Source organism: Terrapene carolina, unplaced genomic scaffold, assembly GCF_002925995.2.
Source record: "Terrapene carolina triunguis isolate 2854851 unplaced genomic scaffold, T_m_triunguis-2.0 Scaffold130, whole genome shotgun sequence".
Classification (NCBI taxonomy): domain Eukaryota; kingdom Metazoa; phylum Chordata; order Testudines; family Emydidae; genus Terrapene; species Terrapene triunguis.
This window is the reverse complement of record NW_020664481.1, coordinates 152,752-179,926: the sequence shown is the minus strand read 5'-3', so window position 1 is coordinate 179,926 and position 27,175 is coordinate 152,752. Positions and strand designations below refer to the sequence as shown.

The following is a 27,175-nucleotide window of genomic DNA, read 5'->3' as shown; positions in this document are numbered from 1 at the left end:
GAGGGGAGGTCTGGGGAGACTGGAGCGGAGGGCCGGAAAGGGGGAGGCTGGGGGGAGGGGCGGGGCTGGAGGGCAGGCTATAAGAAGCTGGGAAATAATACTGCAGAACTTCACATTCGTGAATTTTGAGCAAAAATTGGTGCAGTGGGTTTGTGTTGGTGCTGGGTGCCCTGGAAACGCCCTAGAGCTACAGGAGCTCCTGGGCCACCCCCCTGGGCTGGGCTAGTGGGGAACCAGAAACTGAAACTGACTATAGAGAAGTGACAAACTGGTAAGCTGTTTTTCGGTAATACAGAAACCGATCAGCAGCAGCAGGGTGGTGGGTAAGGACTTGGTATTTGTCTTCTAGACCAAGCCTCGGAAAACAGGGTTTGTGATTCCTGGGACATTTGGATACCCTGGTGATGGGAATGAGAGGCAGTTACGGGAAAGGGGGGTAGTCCCATGGGGGCACTTCTTTAAGGTTTGCACGTGCTGGGCTGGCCTGATTAGGACTTATGTCTCCCACCTCTTAGGACAGGGACCACCATGGTGTAGGCAGGTTGCGCTGAGAGAGCAGGGTGGGACAGGGAGGACTTGGCTCAGAGGTGTCCTCATGGGAGCATAGGGAGCATGAGGCCATCAGACTGGGGTGTTCCAATGCTCAGTGGAAGGAAACTGGATTTGGGACGGTGACAGATTCATGTTTAGGGGAAGAGATGCAGATGGTGAAGTATCCCTAATATGCAAAACTTTAATTTATGAGCTAAGATGGTATAACTACCCTTGAATTGGCAACAGCAGGTGTAATTGGTACTCCCTGTGGTAACATACCTTGTGGAGTTAATACTGTCCCCCACAGAGGTGCCCAGAGTGCTCCTGGTTTTGTGGATGCTGGACAGTGTTGGCCTGGTCCTCTTTTAAAGATTATTGTTTGGCTTTGTCTCTCTGCCTGCAGCAGCACAAAGAACCAGGCAGAAGAGGACTTGAGTGACTCTCAGGAATGGATGGCAGGAGACCTGGACAGGAACCCTACCCAAGGCAGCACAATGTTAACTGGAGAGGTGAGTGGCCTGTTTAATGAATGGGGCTAGAGGAAAAACTGAGATTGAAATTTAAATAAATTGAAACCCACTTCTCTCCCCGTCACCCATTCCCAGCACCGGACACACCACCATTCTGTTTTAATCTAAGATCTTCTACCACACTTATCACTGTTGTCTCAGAGTAGGGATTGATTGGTACATATTTTACAAAAGCACCTTGTTAGATTTTTGTTTCAGTAGGTTGTATTGGTTTAATTTGACTAATGCCAAATAGAGGCAGATAGGGATGAGTCCTATGCCTTGGAACCTGTCTGTTATTTGGCTATCATTACCATAGTATCTGGTGCCTAATTTGTCCGCCCATTGACAAATTCTCTCCCCTGAATAGGGGGCAGACTCTGTCCTGCTGCTCTGAGTTTTAACTCTACTGTAAAACTAAAGTTCTGAACCAACTGCTACTTTCTCATGGGCTATTAAACGAGTCATTAACTGCTGGCAAAACCCAATCTGTAAAGAGGACCTCATCTTGGGCTCAATGCTGTTCAGCTTTTCAGCACATGGAAAGGGAGTCATTTTACTTTCTGGTTGATAGTTTGATAGTTTAACCACAATCCTAAACTCTAGGCTGGGCATTTTCCTCAGTGCCTGCTTATTGCTAAGGTTAAGATTCTGTCATGGGTATTTTTAGTAAAAGTCAGGGATAGGTTGTGGGCAATAAACAAAAATTCACGTAAGCTCATGATCTCTCCATAATTTTTACTGAAAATACCGGAGCGGGGGGACAGACGGGGACTTAGTGGGAGGCCTGCAGGGATGAAGGGGACCATTGGGGTCATGTCTCCTGCCTCAGGGCTGGTGGCCACTGATGCTCCAGTGGCCCTGAGGGCTGGCTGGCCAGCTGCTTGGGTGGCCAGCCCTGGGGCTGGCTGCAGTAGCTGCTCCAGTGGTAGGGGCTGGCCCAGTCCCCACCCCCCACTGCTTCAGCCCTGGCACTGCTGCTCTGGCAACTCCGGGGCTGACAGCTGCTCCAGCCCTGCTACCGTGGAAGTCACAGAATCCATGACTGAATTGTATCCTTACTCATTATGCAGCAGAAAACATACTGATGTAAATAAAATATTAGTTCTACAGTGTGATATGAAATGTCTGAAACGTGCTGCTGCTGGCAAGTGTGGTGTCATGGGGAGTGGGGATTATCCCAGGGAACATCGTGTCAGGAAGCAGCCTCTCTAAGGAGGCATTCTCTCTAAATATCTTTTCTCTTTGGGTCCTGTAGAGTGTCAAGATGCTGGCTTGCCACAAAGAGGCAGAAACCGAGCAATTAATGCACCAGGCTATCCTCGGAGAGGAGCAGCCCAACCTGGAGGAAACCCCAGGGTTAACGATAACCCTCTTCCTCCTGGGCAGAGGGAAGGAAGATACCATGGTGCAGGACGGTATCCCAATCAGGGAAGGAGAAACCAGGGTGGACAAGCCAATGATGGACCCAGAGGACAGTGGAATGAGCAGGAAAATGAGGCCAGAAGAAGAAGAAATGAGAACCAAGATGGTGGCAGGTGCAGAAGAATCCACCCTTGTGAAAATCCTCGTTTCCATCAGAATCCTGTTCCAGGCGGTGCCCAGTGCCAGGAGCCCAATGAACAGCCTCAGCAAGTCAGGAGGATTGGCTACAAATTCCTGGAAAGTCTCCTTCAGAAAGACCCCTCTGAAGTAGTCATCACACTTGCCTCCAGTTCAGGGCTCAAGGAGCTTTTGTCTCAAACATCCATGAAACCCAGCTTCCTCCAGCTCATCTGCCAGGTTCTTAGGAGGGCATGCAGCTCCAGAATGGACCGCCAAAGTGTCCAGCAGCTCCTAGGCATGGTAAAGGAATCAAACTTCCTCAAGATCTGCCTGCCACAGTATGTTGCAGACATGATGACTGAGGCCATTCCTGCTGTACGACATCAGTTCCCTGAGCATATAAGCAACATCATCTCCCTCCTTCAGGATCTAGTGAGCATTTTCCCAGCCAGTTCTGTGCAGAAAATCTCCATGTTGATGTCTGTCCTGCCAGCATCTATAAATGCCTTGAGAGCATCTGGTGTGGACATTACAGAACAGATTGAGAAGAACCTGGAAAAAGTCCTGACCCTTATTCAGCATCTGCAGGAGAAGAGGCGTGAGGGCACCCTGAGAGCTGACAACTACACCCTAGTGCAACCTCAGGCTGATGGTCAGGAAGAAACCTACCGCACAATGACCATCTACCCCACATACGACGAGGTGCATCGGGATAAAAAGCCCTTTCTTCGTCCCAATATTGTTTCTGGGAGGTATGATAGCACCAGTGTTTACCTGGACACGCATTTCCGGCTCCTAAGAGAGGACTTTGTCAGGCCATTAAGGGAAGGCATCTTGGAGCTTTTGCAGAGCTTTGAGGACAAAGGTTTGAGGAAAAGGAAGTTTGATGACATCAGAATCTACTTTGACACCCGGATCATCACCCCCCTCTGCTCCTCATCTGGCATCGTCTACAAGGTCCAGTTTGACACAAAGCCCCTAAAGTTTGTGCGATGGCAGAATTCCAAGCGTTTGCTGTATGGGTCTCTGGTTTGTATGTCTAAAGACAACTTTGAAACGTTCCTTTTTGCCACCGTGTCCAACCGTGACAATGCAGACCTGTCCCAGGGCATTGTGCAGCTGTGCTTTAATGAGCACAGCCAGGCGCTGCTGGCAGAGGTCCAGCCCTCTGACTCCTTTCTCATGGTGGAGACAACTGCTTACTTTGAAGCCTACCGACATGTGCTGGAAGGGCTGCAGGAGATCCAGGAAGAAGACGTTCCATTTCAGAAATACATTGTGGAGTGTGATGTGTTGGTGAAGGAGCCAGCATACCTGGCAATGGGCAGCATCTACAACCTTGCGCCCCTGATAGAGGAGCCTTCTCCAGTTGGAAAGGAGGGTTTCCTGGTGAGCCCCGATGACTTGAGAAGACCGAGGGTGAATGTTCTAGACCTCAACCAGTGGCCTTCAATGGAAGCCTTGAAGTTAGATGAGTCCCAGATGCAAGCCCTGCAGTTGGCACTCACCAAGGAGCTGGCCATTATCCAGGGGCCTCCTGGGACTGGTGAGATACGCTGTTGCTTAGAACTGCATTGTTGGGCACCAGTTAATAAATTCCGCTAAACATCCCTTGAACCAGCCCAGTCGGAAAAGCACTAAAAGTAGAGGAAAATTCTAAAGAAAAATAACATCCTTTGACGACCAACTTCACGCACAGGCTGGACTCAGATGCTGTTCCTGGGCTTTGTATACAGAGAATGAGGAAGTCCTAACAGGTCCATGCAATGAATAGAGAGCCTTTTCATAGGAGGACAGGTGCTTGGCCTGTTTAGAAAGGAGAAGCTGGCCCTGAATCTCTGCCTCCTGGACCATGCTGTGTGTGGGCAGGCTCAGAGCTTAGTGTCTTTCTGCTCTGCATAAGCCGTGCAAGGTTGGAGCAGCCCCTGTCAGCTGCACTAGTGAACAGGCATTGGTCTCAATGGGTTTTGTGTGCTTGGAGCTCAATTACTGATGCCCAGCTGGTGCTCGTGTAATCCACTGCAGTCTAGGTTGTGTGACAGTGACCTCATCCCCTTTTTTTAATTTACTAAAACATCAAATATCAAGATTTGTCCCAAAGCTAAATATGACCATGTATGTGGGTTTCTGGTGTGGATACAATGACACTGTGAGAGATCTGGGCCTGTGTCTTTGGGGCAGAAGGCTTTTAGCTCCCACTGATACCATGTATGTGGCTGATAAGATATCATGGTGTCTGCATGTGTGGAATTGGTGTAATCTTGCTCTGCATCTGTCACACCCATCCACAGCATTGCAAAATGTTACAAGCGGTCAGCTCCTAATCCTCTGATGACCTTGCATTGCAATGATGACTACAGACCCTTCCATTGTAGCTGGTGTAGGGATATGGGACTTGGAACTATAGACTTCTCTATTATGGCAGGCGTGGAGGAGAGCAGAATCTTGTCTAAGTTCTTATATGGTACCTGTTATAGTGTCCTTAATGCCTTGCATTATTTTATTATTTCTCTTTGACACCTAGAGACCCCATCTCAGATCAGGGCTGCATTGTGCTAGGCACTTTGTATACACCCAAAGGCAGTACATGCCTCAAATATCTTAGTCTATATAGATAAGACTGACAAAGCCTAGGCGGAGAAGCGACTTGCTAAAGGTCACATGACCGATAAGAAGGGGAGCTGGAAATAGAGCCCAGGTCACCTGTCTCCCAGCCCAGTGCCCTATATACTGGACCATACTGCCATTTTACTGGTGGGTAACTGAGGCCTAGAGAGATTAATTGACCTGCCCATAGTGACACAGGCAGTCCCTTGCCAGAGCTGGGAATAAAACACTCAGCTTCTGACCCTGTACCCTGATCTGATGAAACCTCTGATTCCAAGACCACACATCTGGCCTGGATTTCTGATCTCTGATTCTGGGCTTCTCTTGCAGGGAAGACCTATGTGGGTTTGAAGATTGTTCAGGCTTTCCTGACCAACGAGCAGGTGTGGCAAAGCACTCTCCAGAAGTTTCCCATCCTTGTTGTCTGTTACACCAACCATGCATTGGATCAGTTCCTGGAAGGTAAGAGGGTCTGCATGGTGTGGGGTGGAGGTTTAAGTTCAAACAGCTGTGCTTTGTGCTGGAACTGCCCTCCTTTGAATCTGATGTTCGCATTCATGGGTTTGCTATTCACTCTGGTCCCCACTGCCCCCCCCAATCTCCACAGGAGGGGCTCCCTGAGGTGAGTGGAGGCATGTGGCCCTGATGTGATTCTCCCTGCTTTCCCCATTCCCAGAGAGAACAGAGAGTGGCTCTTTCATGCTAATGTTTTTCATGCTCAGGAATCTACACATCTCAGAAGAGTGGGATTGTGCGAGTTGGAGGGAGAAGCAGCAGCGAGATCCTGAAGCAGTTTACCCTGCGAGAGCTGCGGAAGAAGTGTGAATTTCGCCGTAGCCTGCCCACGCACCTCCGCAGGGCATACATGAATGTATGTGTGGGATTCTGGAAAATCTTGGGGGTGGGTGGGAAGGCTGCCTACACATCAGGGAACAGATGCAGTAGCTAATCCACCTGTACAGTTGTTACCTATCCAGGCCTACTTCTCCCCATCTCCTTCTTTAATCCCTCTCTCATGCTGAAGCCCATCTGCTGGGTCTCCCATTCTCATTCGCTCTTTAGCCCTGACTTTTCCTTATGCTGTTCTAGATGTTTCTTCTCAGAGCCTGGATTTCCAGAGCATAACAACTCCTGAAAACCTCGCTCTTCTTTCCTTTTGCATAGATAATCACCCAGATGAAACAGTCAGAGCAGGAGCTGCGTGAAGGAGCACGGCACTTAGAGTGTACAGCACATGGAGTGCTGCATGAACGCCACTTGGAAAGATACATCACCACACAACACTGGGACAGCCTGATGAATGGTCTGGTAAGAGGAATCCTGTCATTCCAGGCCAGTAGCCCTAATGCCTGACTGTACCTCTTCTGCACATAATCCTTAGGTACAGAGATTCAATGTTAGCTGCTAGGAAAGTCCCAGCAGGCCTCACTGCTTGCAGTGAAGTGCTAGTTTCACTGACTGAGGAGTTCAAGGCAAGAAGGCCACAGTGAATATTTTGGGAGCTTATCAATACGGCTACAATTTGGTCACAGATTGGGTGATTTTAGGTGACCTCTGTGACTTCAGCCCCAGGTGGCAGGGCTCGGGCATCCGTGATTTGTTTATTGCCTGTGACTTTTACTAAAAATCTTAACCTTACTTATGCCCTGTGTATTCCATGGCTGCAGAATTGTCTGCTGAAAAATTGTATTCTTTACCCTTACCCTGAGGCTGCAGAGAAGCCTTCCCAATTTGACAGCCCAGAACAATAGCTCTGAGAGATCTGAACTGTCCCATTCATCTCAGTAGAATGCTAACTGTGAAACCGAATGATGGCAATTTAACAGTCAGAATTAACTGTTTCTCTGCTGAGCATGTAAGCACAAGAGCTGAATGTGTCTGCTGCTCTCCAATGGATGCAGTGAAGGAAACAGGGTAGGGACAATGGGATAGCTGGTTAATATCAAGACTCAGTGGGGAAGTGAACTGGAAGTTTCTCTGAGCATGCTCACAAGGGTTAGGGAAAGAGGAGATTTGTCCCTCTCCCTGTTGCCAAAACCTCAGTGCCTCTCCTGCCTTCCTAGGTACCAAAATCCTCAGCTGTTCCCCTAGCTGCTGCCAAATCCTTCAACTGCCCTCATGATGCTACAATGTGTTTTCTCTTTGTCAGTGCAGAAGTCTCCAGTAAACAGACTGGTTTGGGGCAAAGTGAATTCCAAGTGACCCTTTGAACTTAAATCCCATTTGTCTGAAAATGCTTTGCTTATGCCTGTGACTAGAGCACTGTGTTCTCTAAGGCCCTGGACCTGCAAGCAGCTGGATGTGGGCAGAGCCCCTGTTGCAGAGCTCCTTGCAGGATCAGAATTTAAAGGGAAAAACCTTTCTCTTTGGTTTTCCTCTGTGCAGCAGGCAGCACTCTGTATGGAGTCAGCGTCACATTTTCCCCATGGAGTCTGTTTTCTCTGTGGGTCTCATAAAGCCAGGGGGAAGAGAGGAGTTATTTAAGTAGAATATAACTGCTAACCCATAAAAATTGGCAGTGATCTTAGGGTAAAGAAGTGGGGGAGATATAGGGCTGATGTAGGACCAGAAACTGTTTTCAGCTCACTCTTTGAAACTGCCTAGATTTCAAGCTGATATTCCCTTTATTATGAATATAAAAAACACCAATAACCAAGGGAAATTGTTCTCTATTAAATTCAGTAAAAATCCTGATTTCTGAAGGTACCTGAAGCTGCCACAGACTTTCCCATCTGCTGCACTGAGGCAGCAAGCAGGAGTCTTGCTGAGCTGACAGATTTGGGTCTGGCCCTAGTTAAGCTGCCTCTGTGTGTGTATATTGAAGAGGAGTGTATGATAGTTTGGCTTCAAACTGCTGCTCTGAGCTGCACAGGCGTTACTGATTTATTTCTCATTGCACTAGGATGATGAGTGGTTTTGCTACAAAGGTTCAAGGAACTCTATGATTCTGGAGTGGTTGGGCCTTGGTGTTACTGCCTTCACCCAGAATGGTGCAGAGAACCCAGCGGCTGAGAATGCAGGTAAGAGGCTCACACCTCCTGCAGGTGTATGAAGACAAGTGTATATCCATGTGTGACGTTGCACTCTATATGATTTTATGAAAATGAGTGTGAATATAATGTAACTGGAATATGCTTCATGCAAAAGGTCTCTAGTAAGGTATCATTACAAAGCTTATAATCTACTGAGTGAGGTCATCCTATTTGTATAAATGTTTCATTCTTCTATCTGAAACTAGAAATATGAAATATAACTCTGAGGTCCTATTGTAATTATGTGAAGTGTGGGCCATTAACGGTGGTTTGGAATCTTGATAGCTCCCATCAACTAGGACAATTGGTTGTAAATGGCTCTGTTTACTTGCAAGTCTTCCTGTGAGTCAGGCCAGGAAGAATGAAGGCTTGGGGGTCTCACAGGACATGTGACCATGTCACCTGGTACTGGAATCCATCTTAAACCTGGTGCTTTTCCATTTAGAAGGAGGGGTGGGGACCCAGAGAGACACAAGATTCCTGCCTTGTGCCAAAGCTGTATAAGGGGGTGGAACAGAACAAAGGGGGCTGCAGTCATGAAAATTCCCCGGGCTACCACCTGAGTTGGAACAAGGACTGTACCGGGGGAAAGGATTGGGCCCAGACTAGAAAGGAGTCTAGTCTGTGAAAGAAGCTTATTGGAACAACTGAGGGTGAGATTTATCTGTATTCAGTTTCTTAATGTGTTAGGCTTAGACTCGTGTGTTTTTGTTTTATTTTGCTTGGTAACTGACTTTGTCCTGTCTGTTATTACTTGGAACCACTTAAATCCTACTTTTTATACTTAATAAAATCATTTTTATTATTGAACCCAAAGTAAGTAATTAGTATCTGGGGGAGCAAACAGCTGTGCATATCTCTCTATCAGTGTTTTAGAGGGCGGACAATTTGAGTTTACCCTGTGTAAGCTTTATACAGAGTAAAACAGATTTATTTGGGATTTGGATCCCATTGGGAGCTGGGTGTCTGGTGCTAGAGACAGGAATACTTTTTAAGCTGTTTTCAGTTAAGTCTGCAGCTTTGGAGTGCGTGGTTCAGACCCTGGGTCTGTGTTGGAGCAGACTGGCATGTCTGGCTCGACAAGACAGGGTTCTGGAGTTCCAAGCTGGCAGGGAAAATGGGCTTAGAGGTAGTCTCGGCACACCAGGTGACAGTCCCAAGGGGGTCTCTGTGACCCAACCTGTCACACCATGCATGAAGCCTGTGGTAGGGGGGCGAATGCATAAGCCAGGAGGTGCCTGGTGAGGGGGAGCTGTGGTCCAGCAGATATTGAAAAGTGCATGATATTGAAGGGGAAGCAAGGGGAGATGATAGTGTTTGAAAAGTACCATGCATAATTAAAATCCCAGCATGCCCCTCTCCATTGCTGCATTCTCATCCTACTGCAGTGTCCCTCTATCCTCCCTTTAGCTGCATTGCCCTCACTGATGCCTCCATGTATGGCTGATTTACTCTCTTATAGGTGGCCAGCAGGATGGAGAGGAGGAGCAGGAGGGGGAAGAGGAGGGGGAACAGCTGCTGGAGATCCCAGAGGAGGCCGACCTGATTCAGGCAGACCGAGTGATTGAGGAAGAGGAGGCAGCCAGGCCTCAGCAGAGGAGGGAAGATGAGAATGGTGCTGTCATGGAACTGGCAAATATGCTGCTGGCCATGAAGCTGGAAAAGCAGGGTCAAGGGGCAGCCCAGCCACAGCAGGAAGCTGTGGAGTGGGAGGTAAACACATTCACTGGGACTGGGAAGCTTGGTTTTTTGTTCTCTTGCTGTTGCTCTTTTGCTTTGTCTGGATAGGGAGGGAGTGATGGGGGACTGCTGGTGCAGAGAACTGTAAGTGTAAATGCTTGATGGGAGTTCTTCCTGCAGATGCAACCAGCTCAGAGGAGGAAAATGAAGCAGAAGATGAGGGCTGAGCTCCGTAAACTGAATGCAATGACTGAGGCAGAGGCCAGGGCTGTCCAGGACTTGTGGCAGCTGGACCTCAGCTCCCGCTGGAGGCTGTACAGGTAACAATGCTCTTGGGTGTGTTGGGCAGGCAATGCCCAGAGATTGCCCCCAGTTTGCATGCTCCCCTATCTATGTAAAGTACTCATCTGGCCTCCACTATGGTAATAGCTGAGCACCTCACCAATTCTGATGGATTTATCCTTTCACACCCTGTGACGGAGGACAGGGCTGTTATCCCCATTTTCAGATGGGGAGTAAAGCACTAATTCTAAATGGCTTGCCCAAGATCACAGTCTGGAAACTAGGTCTCATGAGTCCTAGGTTAGCGTCCTAAGCACTGGACCATCCTTCCTCTCATTTGGTGATCATGCCCTTCTCCAGGCGCTGGCTACAGATGTACCAGGGGGAGATTCGACGAAAGATCCTGCAGCATGAGCAGCAGTACCAGGTGGCAGCAGAGAGGTTGGCAGAACTGAGGCTGCAGGAGGATCTCTGCATTCTTAAGGAGGCCCTGGTTGTAGGGATGACGACTACAGGTGAGTGGCATTTAGGGAATAAACCAGCACTGAATCCCAGGTCAGTGGAGGGACACAGCTCCCAGTGGACTCCATCTCCAGAATCAGTAGGTGGTGTGTGTGTAGAGTCACGAACAGGGGCAGCTAACAGGAGAGTTTTGGAGATTGAAGCAGCAGACTCTATGCTTGGGGGTAGGGGGCCTTGGTGAGTGGTGTATTGAGCTCATCTGTTCGTTTTTTTTCTCTGAGTATAGTTTGTGTAGCTGGGCCATGGGCCCCTGAATTAGCAGCTCAGACTGATCTGTTTGTTGGTGTCTAGGTAAAGGCCATGTAGCTTTGACCTTTGGTCCTTTGATTAGCCCTCCTCCCTGTTTGAAGACTGAGTGACTAGTTGCTTCTTGCTGGTAGGTGGTGGAGCTAAGCAGGATAAAAAGTCAGTTGCTTGACAAATTTGAGCTACAAACAGGCAGCTAACAGGAGAATTTCAGAGGGAGTTTGGCAAGGGAGTGTGAGGGACTGTACATAAAAGGAAAGTCCAACTCTCGATTACGTGATGGCCTTCAATGGAACAGCTGTGACCTGCACCAGATATGCCATGTTTTCTTTCCTGCCTGAAGTCAGAAGGGACTTTGTGTATGACATGGAAGTTGGTGGCTGTGTTGGAAGAATAGACTCTTGGATTGGAAGGGCAAATGCAGATGTTACACAGCATCAGAGAGACTGAGAAGTTCCATCACAGTTGCAGATTTAGTGAAGAAAGGAACTGTCCCCCAAGGAATCGGAGGAGGCTTGGCAATTCATAACCACTGAATGCAAGATGATGAGGCAGACTATGACCATCAGAATGATGATGACCAGGACGAATGCCACAAAGCTAGAGGTTTCCAAATTATACCAGGTACTCTGTGTGGAAACTGCTGAAAATATCTCTGAAGCGCCACCTGATCAAATTCAACAGAGATGTGTATGGGATATACCTGTGGATAGCTGCTCAGCCCAACTTGCAAGAAAAATCTAGCATGCTGACAAAGATGTTCAACTGTCCAAGGAAGATAGACAAGACTTGCTGGGGATTCTATCCTAAGAAGAAAGGGTAGAATGTTCTGCAAGGGATAGATGACAACAGGATGGTGTGCTGTTTTCCTGGAGCCAAGACACAAGACATCACTTTAGATTAGATAGGCTTTTAAAGTCGATGGGGATGAATCCACTGGTGATGGTGCATGTCAGTGCTAATGACACTGCATTGTAGGATATCTCGCAGATTATGAATGACTTCAGGGAACTCAGAAGGGTGTTGAAGGAGAAAAATGTCCAAGTGATCCTTCCTGTTCCATGAGTGAAGGAAGACCGAAGATGCTGGAAGTGAACTGCTAGCTAGGTAAGTGGTGGAATGTAGATAAATTTGGTTTTGTGGAATATTGGTCCACCTTTTTTGGGGAGAGGGGTCAAACCAGCTATTCATAGCAGTGGCAGACTGGAGGAAAGGACTCCTGGGCTCATCTCAGAGAATATCCTCCTGGATCATGTCGTGCATTCGCACATGCTACGAGCTGGCCAACATACCAGCCCTGGCCCTTACTGCGCACTCCACGAGGGTCCAGGCCTAGTCAGCGGTGTTCTTGGCCCAGGTCCTGATCCAAGAAATCTGCAGGGCAGCAACTTGGTCCTTGATGCATACTTTCACCTCTCACTACGCCATCATCTGGCACGCCAGAGACGACGCAGCTTTCGGCAGAGCGGTAGTGCAATCCGTGTTCTCTTAACTCCGACCCCACTGCCTAGGTAAGGCTTGGGGGTAAGGCTTGGGAGTCACCTAATTGGAATCGATATGAGCAATCACTCAAAGAAAAAACGGTTACTCACTACTTGTAACTGTTGTTTTTCGAGATGTGTTGCTCATATCAATTCCAAACCCAACCGCCTTCCCCTCTGTCAGAGTAGCCAGCAAGAAGGAACTGAGGAGGCACTGGGTTGGCAGGGTCATATATTGAGCGCTATGAAGGCGCCACTCCAGGGGGCTCCACAGCTGACCCGACGGGTGCTGCTAGGGGAAAAACTTTCAGACGACTGTGCACGCAGTGCACACACACCTAATTGGAATGGACGTGAGCAACACATCTCGAAGAACAGTTAGGAGAGGTGAATAACTGGTTTTTTTTGTGTTTGTTTTTTTTTTTTCTTCCAACCAATGGTGCCTCATCAGTGTAATGGACGGAAAAAAGTCACTGAAACTGAATGTCTCCTACTTCTATAACTATCTGGGTTTTTCCTTTTGTTTTATCCCCCCCCTGCAGGCTTTGGCATTTACATAGCAAAGATGACCATTAGCCCATAACAGTTGATTCCACTGACCATCTTTGTTAAGTAAATTTGCATGGGCCACAATTCATTTGTGAAATTCCTAGTTGAGTGAGTTGGGTCTGGAAGCTGTGGCCCAGTGTAAACAGTGCCACATCAGTCCATGCTGGGTGCGGGGGGGGTGTGTGTGTGTGTGTGGAATATACATAGAAAGATCTTAAACATGCAGTCTGGGGTAAATCCAATGCTAAGGTGGGAGAACTGTACTATGGAAGACCACATATGGCATTATTTACCCCCTGCTCAGCCGATATCACAATGGGCATGCAAGAATCCACACTAAGATCCCAAGGCTGTGAACCATGTGCATGGGGAGGTGGACTCAACAAAGGTCTTAGGGATTCGGGAGGGGGGGTAAATGGGGCTACATCGTGACATATTAGGATGGGGTAAATAATGCTGCATTGTGAGATGCAGCGATAGTGGCATCCAAAGGCCTCGACACTATGGATGGAGGCATAAAAAACCCCCCAAAATAAAGCCTGTCTCACCATATACTTTGCAATCACCAAAAGAGACAGGAAAAAAAACTGGAAGAGGAGAGGCGAGACTAGGTCATGTCTGGGGGAGAGAAGTGATCGAACAATGAGAAGCAAGGAAGAGGCGATGGGGGCTCCCACAGGAGGGAGGGTTTGGGGTTTCCTCTCTTGACCAGGACAGCAGAGAGTGTTCCATCCCCCGTTTTGGCTCCTTGTTGCATTTCCCTGGGAGCTGTTGCTATGGGTTGAGGTAGTGGGGATTTTTCTGGCTCCCCTAGCCATGGGGAGCTCCCCATCCCAGGGCCCCCCTCACACGCCCATCTTACCATCTATGTTCTTTCAGTTACTGATGGGCTGCAGCCTGCAGCCCATCAGTAACATGTCCTTGCAGCTCAGCTTGGGCTCGGGGCAGTAGGATTTCAGCTGGGAGTGGCCATTTCTGCTCAGCTTGGGGCTGGAGGAGACAAAGCAGGAGGTGGTGTTCCCTATCTTCCTTCACCACCTATCCCTAGCTGCCCGAACAGGTGTGGGAGGATACTGGGGGAGCCTGTCACCAGCAGCGGCAAGAAGCCATGGGCAGCAGCAAAGAAAACAACAAGGAAGAGGTGACGGCTGCTGCTGCTGCTCCCTCCAGCTGCACTCACTGGCTGACCCCCATTCCCCCCGACACTGGCTCATCCAAGAATCCTTGCCCCAAGCACAGCCAGCAGAGCAGAGGGCGCAGCAGCTAAATCATCCTGCCCTGGCATCTTGAGATTTTTCAGGGGGCCCCCAAATTGGCTGGGGCCCATGCGTTAATCCACCACTACCAGTATACAATGGCCAGCTGGGGAGAGAAGTGTCTCCTACTTCCTGTCTGGTAGAACCTGCCTTAAGGCATGTCACTGCTTTAAAACCATAATTTTCAATGTGTGCGCACACACACACACACACACACACACACACACACACACACACACACACACACACACACACACACACACACACACACACACACACACCTCTTTACATATTATCTGCAGATCCATTTAGCAAAGATTTTGACAACCAGTGCAATACAGGCTGGCAGTAGAGACCTCACATGACACTCTTTGGTGAACTAGTGTGTAGAAGCCAGACCCCGACTCCTGTAACTCTTATGCATCTCTCTGCCAGTTAGCATCAAGAGGTCTTTGGGTCACACCACCTACTTCCTGCACCCCTAGGAACCCTCCTGGGCATGGACCAAGATGCAGCTACAAAGCCTCTTTGGGGATGAGTCTTGGAATGTGCGATGCATGGCAGAGAACCCTTTGTGTCTTCCTGGGAACTGAGACCTGGAGAGGTTCTCTCCCTCCCTTAAAATATCTGACTTGGAGTTCCTGGGCACTAGCTTGCTGCCTGTAGGGGGAGTTGTGCTCTGTTGAGGGTGCCTCTCTTTCCCACCAGGTGCTGCTAAATACCGTCAGATCCTGCAGAAAGTGGAGCCTCGAATTGTCATAGTGGAAGAAGCAGCAGAGGTGCTGGAGGCTCACACCATCACCACTCTGAGCAAAGCCTGTCAGCACCTCATCCTCATTGGAGACCACCAGCAGGTAACGTGTCCGTGTGGGGCCTCCTCCACTGTACAGAGACAGAGATTGGGCACAGCAAAATGCCAAGCAGGAGGTTCCCACAGGTTTATCATCTTTCCCCCCCGCCATACAGCTATATTCACAGTGGCAGTCACTGGCCCTGCCTCCCCGCAGCCTCCAATGTGCTTCTGGGGACAAAACTCTTGTACAGCTCTGGCAGTAACTTAACCTCACTTCTAAGCCTGATTCATTGTAGCTGAGCTGGCCCTAATACTTGGCGTTGTTTCAAAAACTCTCTGTGCCCTTCCAGTGGTGGAGAGAGGAAAGCGTTGTTGATGGGGGGAGAGAACTCATAATAGCTGGATTCTAACACTTTCATTTTCAGTTGCGGCCTAGTGCTAATGTGTATGACCTGGCCAAGAACTTCAATCTGGAGATGTCTCTCTTTGAGCGGCTGGTGAAAGTCGGCTTCCCCTTTGTCCGCTTGAATTATCAGGTGAGGAACAGCTCTAGAATTTCTGCTTACTGTATTCATTTTCCATGATTGTTGTCACCCCTGGGGTGCAGTCTGGGAACTGTGGGAACCACTGTGCCCCTCTAAGACGCAGCTGGGTTGGGGACACAGCCAGCCTCACCCAGGCCCTGTTATCACCCAACATGACAGCAGGTGGCGCCACTCATCCAAACTGGGTTACCTGAGTGCAAACAGCAGACACTGGCCAATTTCCCAGTTCCCCCCTCTAAAGTATAAACCCAAAATTATACCGTTTTGCACCACACAGGGATCTGTACAGTGTTAGTTCATTATGCCTGCTCCCCCTCAATGGTGAGAGGAATATGCACACTTGTGGTAACCAAACTGAGATTTTCCCACAGACACTCCATTTAAAGGCACACCGGTTTAGGTTAAAACATGAAACCAGTTTATTAACTACTAAAAGATAGATTTTAAGTGATTATAAGTGATAGCAAACAGATCAAAGCAGATTACCTAGCAAATAAACAACCACAAACTAAACCTAACATACGAGAAAGATTGGATATGAATTAGCAGTTTCTCACCCTGACTAATGATTAGGGTTCTACCAAATTCATGGCTGTGAAAAATGCATCATGGACTGTGAAATCTAGTCTCCCCCGTGAAATCTGTATAGTATAGGGTAAAAATACACAAAAGACCAGATTTCACAGGGGAGACCAGTGTTTCTCAAACTGGGGGTCCCAACCCAAAAGACAGTTGTGGGGGGAAGTCACAAGATTACTGTTGGGGGGGGGGGGGGGGGGGGGGGGGGGGCAGCGGGGGGGGTTGCAGTATTACCACCCTTACTTCTGTGCTGTCTTCAGAGCTGGGTGGCCAAAGAGCCGTGGCTGTTGGCCAGGTGCCCAGCTCTGAAGGCAGTGCTCCACCAGCAGCAGTGGAGAAGTAAGGGTTGCAATACTACACCAGGCCACCCTTACTTCTGTGCTGCTGCCTTCAGAGTTGGGTCAGGACCCCTACAGTTACAATACCGTGAAATACAGATATAAATATCTGAAATAATGAAACTTACAATTTTTAAAATCTATGACCGTGAAATTGACCAAAATGGACTGTGAATTTGGTAGGGACCTACTGATAAAAGCAGGCTTGCAGATTCTCAAGGCACAAGCTGCACTTGCTTTGCAGCTTGGGATCCCCACCTCCATTCAAAGTCCTTTTCTTTCAGAGCTTCTCTTAGGTGTTGAGTTATTGTGGGGGAATGAAGAACAACAGATGTCACTCCCTGCTTTATATAGCTTTAGCATGTGGCGGGAATCCATTGTTCTAAAAACAGTTCCCAGCCCAGTTTGTAGAAAAATACAGGTACGCAAAATTGAGTCCAGAGTCATGTGCTCTGGTCACATGCCCTTGCAGAATCATAGCAGCCATTACTTACGGGCAGTCTGGAGCATTCTTAGGAAGGCTCACCAGGTGGGGGATAAGCTCCCTAAAGCCTATTGTTTTTCCTAATGGCCCATTACCCTGAATAGGCCCTTCACAACCAGCTGTTTAGACTGGAAGCATTTTGCCTAGTGGGTGTCACCCAGGTGTAACTACATATGAAATACAGATACATAGTCAATATTAATAACTTTAGATACAAAAATGATACATGCATATAAATAGAATAATCATATACAGCAAATCATAAATTTTCCAGTAACACCTTACATGACCCATCTTTTACAAAATGCATCATAATTATGCCATAATCGTATCATAATAATATTACTATGACAAATATGGGGTGTAGTATCACAGTAGAAATTTACCTGGTTGGAATCTTGGAGTCTCAGTGTCATATTCCTGCTCCCATAGCAATCTGAAAAAACGAAACAAAAAAACAGGTTTTGTTTAATCCCTGAGAAGAGCGCTGGGATCTGTCAGATCCATGCAGACCAGCTTCTGTGTCCGTTCAAGACACAGGCACTACATCTTCTGGTACAGCCCTTCTGCTCTTGGGCTCTCTCCCTGTTGCATAAATAAATAAATAAATTAAATAAAGGTATGGAGATACCCTATCTCCTAGAACTGGAAGGGACCTTGAAAGGTCGAGTCCAGCCCCCTGCCTTCACTAGCAGGACCAAGTACTGATTTTGCTCCAGATCCCTAAGTGGCCCCCTCAAGGATTGAACTCATAACCCTGGGATTAGCAGGCCCAATGCTCAAACCACTGAGCTATCCTTCCCCCCCCCCCCCCCCCACCGGAAGCTGGTGTGAGAAGCAGACTCACAAAACATATAGCAACATCTCATAATTTCATATACAATGAAGATACATTGTAACAATGTTTAACAGATTGTGACTTTTCAAATGGTATCTCACAAAGCATACTTTGTACAAAACATAATCATATAACAATAGTGAATATGTGGGTTCAGGGGGTTACATGGGGTACATTATGTCACAGTGATGTCATGCTGATTTGATGCTGGACAACCTCTCCACTGGGAACTGCACTAAAAGCAACAAACTTACTTACAGTCCCATATCTTCATGAAGATATATTTGGTCACTTTCATCTGGTTGGATTGGAGCTGGTGATAGAGGGAGGGTTCGTTCCCATTTCTGCGGCACCATTGTCTTGTATTTGGTCATGGTCTCCCTGATGAAGCAGAAAAGGAGGGATGGTTCAGTTCATTTCATCATGTGAGAAATTTGCCCATTTATGTTGGCTACTGCTAACTCTAGCTCTCCTGTAACTTTTGTTTCTGTGTTCCAGCACCGCATGCGCCCTGAGATTGCCCAGCTCCTCACTCCCCACATATACCAGGAGCTGGAGAACCATCCCTCTGTTCTCAAGTATGAAAACATCAAGGTGAGTTTGCAGAAGGCACCAAGAAATTTCTCTCTGAACCCCCCCTTACTGGGTAAAATGACCCTCTCCTTATATCATCCAAACCAGTCACTTCTATGGGTTTGTATTCAAGTATTTCTGTCTCTTTGATCAAGTTTAGCTGATAAAAATGGGTAATGTTAAATAAAGAAATCAGGTGATGTAGGAGTAGTTATCTTATAAAAAAGATGGATGTATGTTATTTATATTACCATAGTGCCTACAGCCCTAGTCAAGGACTTGGGGCCCCATTGTGCTAGACACTGTATGTACAAACAGAACAAAAAGATTGTCTCTGCCCAAAGAGCTAAGTACTTGCATGGAGAGAAAATACTGGGTTCTAAAGGGCTCTTTAATCTAGCAGAGAAATGCACAACAAAAACCAATGGCTGGAAGCTGAAGGTAAACAAATTCCAATTAGAAATAAGGCGCAAATTGTTAACAGTGAAGGGTGATCAACCACTGGAACAAACTCCCAAGGGAAATGGTGGATTCTTCATCTCATGATGTCTTCAAGACTGGATGCCTTTCTGGAAGATGATTTAGTCAAACACATTAGTGGGGTCAATACAAAAGTTAACTGGGTAAAATTCTCTGGCCTGTGTTATGCAGGAGGTCAGACTAGGGTTCCTTCTAGCCTTAAATTCTATTAATCTGTGGACACTAATACGGAATCCTGGTTTTGCTGTAATGGGAAAAACATGTTTCATAGATTCATAGACTCTAGGACTGGAAGGGACTTCGAGAGGTCATCGAGTCCAGTCCCCTGCCCTCGTGGCAGGACCAAATACTGTCTAGACCATCCCTGATAGACATTTATCTAACCTACTCTTAAATATCTCCAGAGATGGAGATTCCACAACCTCCCTAGGCAGTTTATTCCAATGTTTAACCACCCTGACAGTTAAGAACTTTTTTCTAATGTCCAACCTAAACCTTCCTTGCTGCAGTTTAAGTCCATTGCTTCTTGCTCTATTCTTAGAGGCTAAGGTGAACAAGTTTTCTCCCGCCTCCTTATGACACCCTTTTAGATACCTGAAAACTGCTATCATGTCTCCTCTGTCTTCTCTTTTCCAAACTAAACAAACCCAATTCTTTCAGCCTTCCTTCATAGGTCATGTTCTCAAGACCTTTAATCATTCTTGTTGCTCTTCTTTGGACCCGCTCCAATTTCTCCACATCTTTCTTGAAATGCAGTGCCCAGAACTGGACACAATACTCCAGCTGAGGCCTAACCAGCACAGAGTAGAGCACAAGAATGACTTCTCATGTCTTGCTCACAACACACCTGTTAATGCATCCCAGAATCACGTTTGCTTTTTTTGCAACAGCAAAACTGTTGACTCATATTTAGCTTGTGGTCCACTATAACCCTTAGATCTCTTTCTGCCATACTCCTTCCTAGACAGTCTCTTCCCATTCTGTATGTGTGAAACTGATTGTTCCTTCCTAAGTGGAGCACTTTGCATTTGTCTATATTAAACTTCATCCTGTTTACCTCTGACCGTTTCTCCAATTTGTCCAGATCATTTTGAATTATGACCCTATCCGCCAAAGCAGTTGCAATCCCTCCCAGTTTGGTATCATCTGCAAACTTAATAAGCGTACATTCTATGCCAATATCTAAGTCGTTGATGAAGATATTGAACAGAGCCGGTCCCAAAACAGACTCCTGTGGAACCCCACTCGTTATACCTTTCCAGCAGGATTGGGAACCATTAATAACTACTCCGAGTATGGTTATCCAGCCAGTTATGCACCCACCTTATAGTAGCCCCATCTAAGTTGTATTTGCCTAGTTTGTCGATAAGAATATCGTGCGAGACCGTATCAAATTCCTTACTAAAGTCTAGGTATAACACATCCACCGCTTCTCCCTTATCCACAAGACTCGTTATCCTATCAAAGAAAGCTATCAGATTAGTTTGACATGATTTGTTCTTTACAAATCTATGCTGGCTATTCCCTATCACCTTACCACCTTCCAAGTGTTTGCAGATGATTTCCTTAATTACTTGCTCCATTATCTTCCCAGGCACGGAAGTTAAACTAACTGGTCTGTAGTTTCCTGGGTTGTTTTTATTTCCCTTTTTGTAGATGGGCACTGTTTGCCCTTTTCCAGTCTTCTGGAATCTCTCCTGTCTCCCATGATTTTCCAAAGATAATAGCTAGAGGCTCAGATACCTCCTCTGTTAGCTCCTTGAGTATTCTAGGATGCATTTCATCAGGTCCTGGTGACTTGCAGGCATCTAACTTTTCTAAGAGATTTTTAACTTGTTCTTTTTTTATTTTCTCTTCTAAACCTACTCCCTTCCCATTAGCATTCACTATGTTAGGCATTCCTTCAGACTTCTCGGTGAAGACCGAAACAAAGAAGTCATTAAGCATCTCTGCCATTTCCAAGTTTCCTGTTACTGTTTCTCCCTCCTCACTGAGCAGTGGGCCTACCCTGTCTTTGGTCTTCCTCTTGCTTCTAATGTATTGATAAAAAGTCTTCTTGTTTCCCTTTATTCCCGTAGCTAGTATGAGCTCATTTTGTGCCTTTGCCTTTCTAATCTTGCCCCTGCATTCCTGTGCTGTTTGCCTATATTCATCCTTTGTAATTTGTCCTAGTTTCCATTTTTTATATGACTTTTTATTTTTTGGATTATGCAAGATCTCGTGGTTAAGCCAAGATGGTCTTTTGCCACATTTTCTATCTTTCCTACCCAGCGGAATAGCTTGCTTTTGGGCCCTTAATAGTGTCCCTTTGAAAAACTGCCAACTCTCCTCAGTTGTTTTTCCCCTCAGTCTTGATTCCCATGGGACCTTACCTATACGCTCTCTGAGCTTACCAAAATCCACCGTCCTGAAATCCATTGTCTCTATTTTGCTGTACTCCCTTCTACCCTTCCTTAGAATTGTAAACTCTATGATTTCATGTAAAAAGCAACAGTGTGTCCTGTGGCACCTTTAAGACTAACAGATGTATCGGAGCATATGCTTTCGTGGGTGAATGCCCACTTCGTCGGATGCATTCACCCACTAAAGCTTATGCTCCAATACATCTGTTAGTTTTAAAGGTGCCACAGGGGACTCAGTCTGGATCTGTAAAAAGCAACAAACACGGCTACCCCTCTGATACTATGATTTCATGATCACTCTCACCCAAGCTACCTTCCACTTTCAAATTCTCAACGAGTTCCTCCCTATTTGTTAAAATCAAATCTAGAACAGCTTCCCCCCAGTAGCTTTTTCAACCTTCTGAAATAAAAAGTTGTCCGCAATGCAGTCCAAGAACTTATTGGATAGTCTGTGCCCCGCTGTGTTATTTTCCCAACATATATCTGGATAGTTGAAGTCCCCCGTCACCACCAGATCTTGGGCTTTGGATGATTTTGTTAGTTGTTTAAAAAAGCCTCATCCACCTGGTTAGGTGGCCTGTAGTAGACCCCTAGCATGACATCACCCTTGTTTTTTACCCCTTTTAGCCTAACCCAGAGACTCTCAACACTTCCGTCTCCTATGTCCATCTCCACCTCAGTCCAAATGTGTACATTTTTAATATACAAGGCAACACCTCCTCCCTTTTTCCCGTCTATCCTTCCTGAGCAAGCTGTACCCATCCATACCAACATGTTCAACCAGTGCAGTTTATTAAGCAGCCGTTACTGTAACTACAAGCACTCAAAGAGCCAGAGAATTGTGCCCACATGCATGAATATCCATCTTTCCTGAAGAAACTTGTCTCTGGCTGAAATGGCCTGATTGTCCCTTAGGGAGACAGGAGCAACTCAACCAATAGGCAATTCCTCTTTTGTCAGTGTCAGGGAATGAATATTCTACTTGCATGTTCACCTAGGGTGAATGGAAACTTTGGAGAGGTGCATGGGCTGCATTCTCCACCTCACTGGAGGAGGGAGCCAGGGATCAACAGGGACCCTGACACTACTAGCCCTTACTATGGAAGAGAGGAGAAACCATTGCTTTCTTCTCTGCAGTGGGTAGGGTGTGTGTTGGAGGGGCCAAGCACTGTGGTGGCTGTGTCAAAGAGAATGGGGGTTGGGAGGAAAGTAAGATTAAAAAAAAAAAAACACTGAAAAATAAAAGGAATGGTGTGAATTATGGGATTGGGAAAGCAAGAGGAATTGAGAAAGAAAAAGATTGTCATGAAAGACCAGAGACTGGCTATTTTAGATTCTTTAGTGTGATGGGAGAATGAAGTACATACGCTTATTCAGAGTCCAATAACAAACTCTCTCAAACTCATACATATAAAGTTGTATTATGTGGACTACAAGTATTGCATGTACATTTTTGAGAAAAGTGTATAAGGGTCCTATGGGGATGGGATACTGAAAGTGTTTTTCACCCTGGCTAGTAGGTATCAAGTAAAGAAACACTGTGCATGGGTGATAAAATAACCATTTCTCCTACCTATCCTAAATACATGAGTATTCACACTGAGTAGTGTGAATGAGCCATGATTTCTCATTTATAGCCTGCGAACATGCCACTAGCACAAACTCCTTTTTGTAACCTAAAGAATAAATTGTAGTTGTTGGACTTTAATTAAGAAAAGGAATCAAATCCTCTACATGCTGCTGGATTCCTGGAATAGTCAGTGATGTACCAGTAGGACACTGTTTGGCCAACAAGCTCCCAAACTCTCCCTTACTTAGGTATGTTATGAGGGGTCTGACTGAGGGGTTTTTGCCTTAAGTGTGCAATGACCAGGGTCCCGCACCCTGAATCCAAGTCATCTACAGAGGAACTGCTAAGTGGGTCACCATAGGCATGAAAGAGCAAGTTTCAGTGTTGGAAGATTAGAATGGTTTTTCCATGGTAATGTTTTCCCCTCTTTTCTTTTCAGGGGATCTTATCTAATCTTTTCTTTGTGGAGCATGACTTCCCCGAACAGGAGATCCAGGAAGGGAAAAGCCATCAGAATCCACATGAGGCCCAGTTTGTGGTGGAGCTGTGCAAATACTTCTTGTGCCAGGACTACTTGCCCTCCCAGATCACCATCCTCACCACCTACACTGGGCAGCTCTTCTGTTTGCGCAAACTCATGCCTGCCAAGATCTTCACAGGTGTGAAGGTTCATGTGGTGGATAAGTATCAGGGTGAGGAGAATGACATTATCTTGCTATCACTTGTGCGGAGTAATAAGGAAGAGAGAGCTGGGTTCCTGCAGATTTCTAACCGGATCTGCGTAGCATTATCCAGAGCTAAGAAAGGGCTTTACTGTATTGGGAATATGGGAATGCTTGGCAAGGTGCCTCTCTGGAGCAAGATCATTCACACCCTGCGGGAGAAGGGTCATATTGGTCGCTCACTGATGCTCTGCTGTCAGAACCATCCTGACACTAGGACTCTGGTATCCAAGGGAGCAGATTTCTGCAGAGTTCCTGAAGGGGGCTGTAGTCGCCCCTGTGAATTCAGGCTGAATTGTGGACACGTCTGCACTCGAGCATGTCACCCCTATGACTTAGAGCACAAGGAGTTTCAGTGTATGAAGCCCTGTCAAAAGGTGCTCTGCAAAGATGGCCATCGTTGCCCCCAACTGTGCTTTGAGCACTGTGGACCATGCATGGTGAAAGTGCTGAAAACCATCCCAAAGTGTGGCCACCAGCAGATGGTCCCTTGCTCCATTCCCGAGAGCGAGTTTTGCTGTCAAGAGCCTTGTCAGAAATATCTGAAATGTGGGCACAGATGTAGCATGTCCTGTGGGCAGGAATGCAGTGTTCAGTGTCTTGAGATGGTTATGGTCACACTGAAATGTGGCCACAACCAGCAGGTGAAGTGCTGGATCACAGTGGAGATGAAACATGGGATGCCTGTGAAATGCAAAACCAAATGCCCTATCCCACTGGATTGTGGCCATGCATGCCCAGGTTCCTGCCATACCTGCTTTGAAGGGCGATTTCATGAGCACTGCAAGAGCCCTTGTAAGCGCTTCCTGATCTGCTCCCACAAATGTCAGCAGCCTTGCACCAGGGAATGCCCTCCATGCCAGCAAGCCTGTCAGAACCACTGCATCCACAGTCGGTGCAAAAAGAAATGCGGAGAGATGTGTATCCCATGCATGGAGCCATGTGAGTGGCGGTGTCAGCACTACCAGTGTACCAAGCTTTGCTCTGAACCATGCAACAGGCCCCGTTGCGATGTACCATGCACTAAGCTACTGCGCTGTGGTCATACTTGCATTGGGTTGTGTGGGGAACCTTGCCCAAAAAAATGCCGTGTGTGTCACCAGGATGAAATTACCCAGATCTTTTTTGGCTTTGAGGATGAGCCAGATGCTCGCTTTGTGGAACTGGAGGATTGTGGCCACATCTTTGAGGCCCAAGGCCTCGACCATTACATGGATGAAGATGAAATTGTCATCAAGCTGAAGGTCTGCCCCAGCTGCCAGACAGCCATCAGGAAGAACTTGAGGTATGGCACCATTGTGAAAAGGCGGCTGGAGGAGATAGAGAGCGTGAAAGAGAGAATCCAAGGTCCAGTAAGTGAAATTGAAACTAGCAGGCATAGACTGCAGGGTGTGCTGGAAGGGAAGGCTGTTCTGCGAAGAAATCTGTCCATTAAATATCTCATGCTGGAAGAGAAGCTGACACATCCTGATCTCTCCACAAAGAGTATTGGACTTCTTGAGAACCTGATTGGCTTCTATGGGCGCCTGGGTGAGCTGATGAGCTCCCTGAACAAGCTTGATGTGAGCGAGAAGGAAGGACTGAGGAGGCGACTGGCTGAAATTCAGGAGTGGTTGGACAAGCCCCGGCTAAGCTTCACTGGTCAGGAGCTCTCCGACCTCCAGAGTGAGATTCAGAGGCTTACATACCTGGTGAGTCTCCTGGCCAGATGCAAAACAGCAACTGCAAAGATGAATACTTCTATCTCGAGAGAAATTGCCACTCTGCGGCAGATCCTAGAGGGAACGAAGAAGTTCACCCAAGAGGATGAAAAGGTGGTGAAGATGAAAATGGAAGAACTAAAGACAGCTCTGCCAGAGTCTGGGTTGGGAATCACTGAGGAGGAGCGAGTGCAGATTGTTAGTGCCTTTGGCTATCCACAAGGTCACTGGTTCAAGTGCCCAAATGGCCACATTTATGTGATTGGTGACTGTGGTGGGGCAATGGAGAGGAGCAAGTGCCCAGAGTGTAAGGCAGTTATTGGGGGTGCAGACCATTCTCTAGAGCACAGCAACCGTCTGGCCCCTGAAATGGATGGGGCAACTCATGCGGCTTGGTCAGAAACTGCAAATAACATGCTGAACTTTGAGGACCTTCGCAGGCTGATATAGAAGAGCCCCATCTTCCTCAGTAGAAGACCTTTTTAACCCCATGAATGCCCTTTCTTCCCTACTGCCAAGCTGCATAGCGTGTGGAATAGCTAGCTGGTGCTCACTGGCTCTGCTTGGCAAATTGGGTTTCTTGTGATTAACACTTGCTAGTGTTTGTTGCTAGAACTAGTCCCATTTCCTATTGGCACTTTATCTGTGGAATCAAGCAACTCAATGAAATAGAAACAGAAAAAAATTCGCCTGGTTTAGCCTGAAGCCTGCATGGGGCCTCCTGCAATTCCAAGGCTGGCGGGCACCAGTCTGTGGTGGCATCAGCCCCTGCAGTAGCTCTGGCTATTGCTCATTGCACTGATTGTTTAACCTGAAATCTTTTATAGCCCAATAAATTTTATTCATAGTCATTTAAATGATATATTTATTTTATTGGGTTCTTCCCCAGGCTACTGTCTGTCCCCCACCCTAAGGGCTGGGCTCTGTCTCTTCTCCCCTCCCCCCAGCACTGCTGCCTCCCATTATCTTCCCCGTGCTGGCCCTGTGTGTCTCGCCCAGCCCAGTGCTGCACTGCCAGCTGCGCCAGCAAGCAGCTCTCTAGAGGCAGCTGCTGGGAGGAGGAGGGAGATGTCTCCACAATGGCCCCTGGCTTGTTCCTGCCGTGTTGGGGTTGGACATATCCTTGGCTCTCTGGGGGCTGGGGCATGCTAAGAAAACAGCCAGTGTGTCCCTCTCTCAGGCCCGGGTGCGGGGGAGGGGCAAGACCAGGTCTGCAGACCTCCTCACTGCTACGTAGCTGTCCCAGTGCCTCCTTGTAGGGATCAGCAAGTCTTCCCTAATGGGTCCAGTGCTGGTCCTGTCCAGAGGGGTTTCACTGTAAGGTATCAGAGGGGTAGCCGTGTTAGTCTGGATCTCTAAAAAAGCAACAGAGAGTCCTGTGGCACCTTTAAGACTAACAGATGTATTGGAGCATAAGCTTTCGTGGGCATGTGTCTGATGAAATGGGTATTCACCCACGAAAGCTTATGCTCTAATACATCTGTTAGTCTTAAAGGTGCCACCGGACTCCCTGTTGCTTTTCCCTGTAAGGTGTCGTCTCCCCCCGGGCTCAGGCTTGACCCAGCGCACCACCCTGGAAGGGCGACCCCTGTGACCTCACACTTCACTATGGGGGGTTTGGAAAGGGAGTAGAGTCGGTACTCCCACTTCCCTCATTGGCCTGTAGGGTCCTGTCAATGGGCTGACCTGGAGCGTTGGCCTCTTCCCCTTGGCCCTGGGGACGGTTAGTCTCCCAGATCCTTTCTTTAGTCAGAGGGATTGTGCACTCGGGAGCCAATCATGCTCTCGGGTGGGAAATTCTTAAAAAAAAAAAAAAAGGCAGCCCCTCCCCTGGAAGCCCAAAACAAGCCACATCAATAACCCCCTTAAAGCACGAAGCCCCAAACCAGAAGCAAGAAGCAACTCGAA

At 47.4% G+C, this 27,175-nt stretch overlaps 1 protein-coding gene across 1 annotated transcript; it reads left to right on the top strand.

Annotated features, from left to right (window-relative positions):
• Positions 1-942: 942 nt before the first annotated feature.
• ZNFX1 (zinc finger NFX1-type containing 1) lies at positions 943-26,118 on the top strand. The gene is made up of 13 exons (XM_029911801.1): positions 943-1,043; positions 2,302-4,134; positions 5,526-5,657; positions 5,918-6,066; positions 6,360-6,503; positions 8,098-8,215; positions 9,690-9,940; positions 10,088-10,227; positions 10,550-10,704; positions 14,952-15,097; positions 15,462-15,572; positions 18,319-18,414; positions 23,285-26,118. Exons 1-13 carry the CDS (start codon positions 983-985, stop codon positions 25,715-25,717), a joined length of 5,769 nt encoding a protein of 1,922 aa, XP_029767661.1. The 5' UTR covers positions 943-982; the 3' UTR covers positions 25,718-26,118.
• The last annotated feature ends 1,057 nt before the right edge of the window (positions 26,119-27,175 follow it).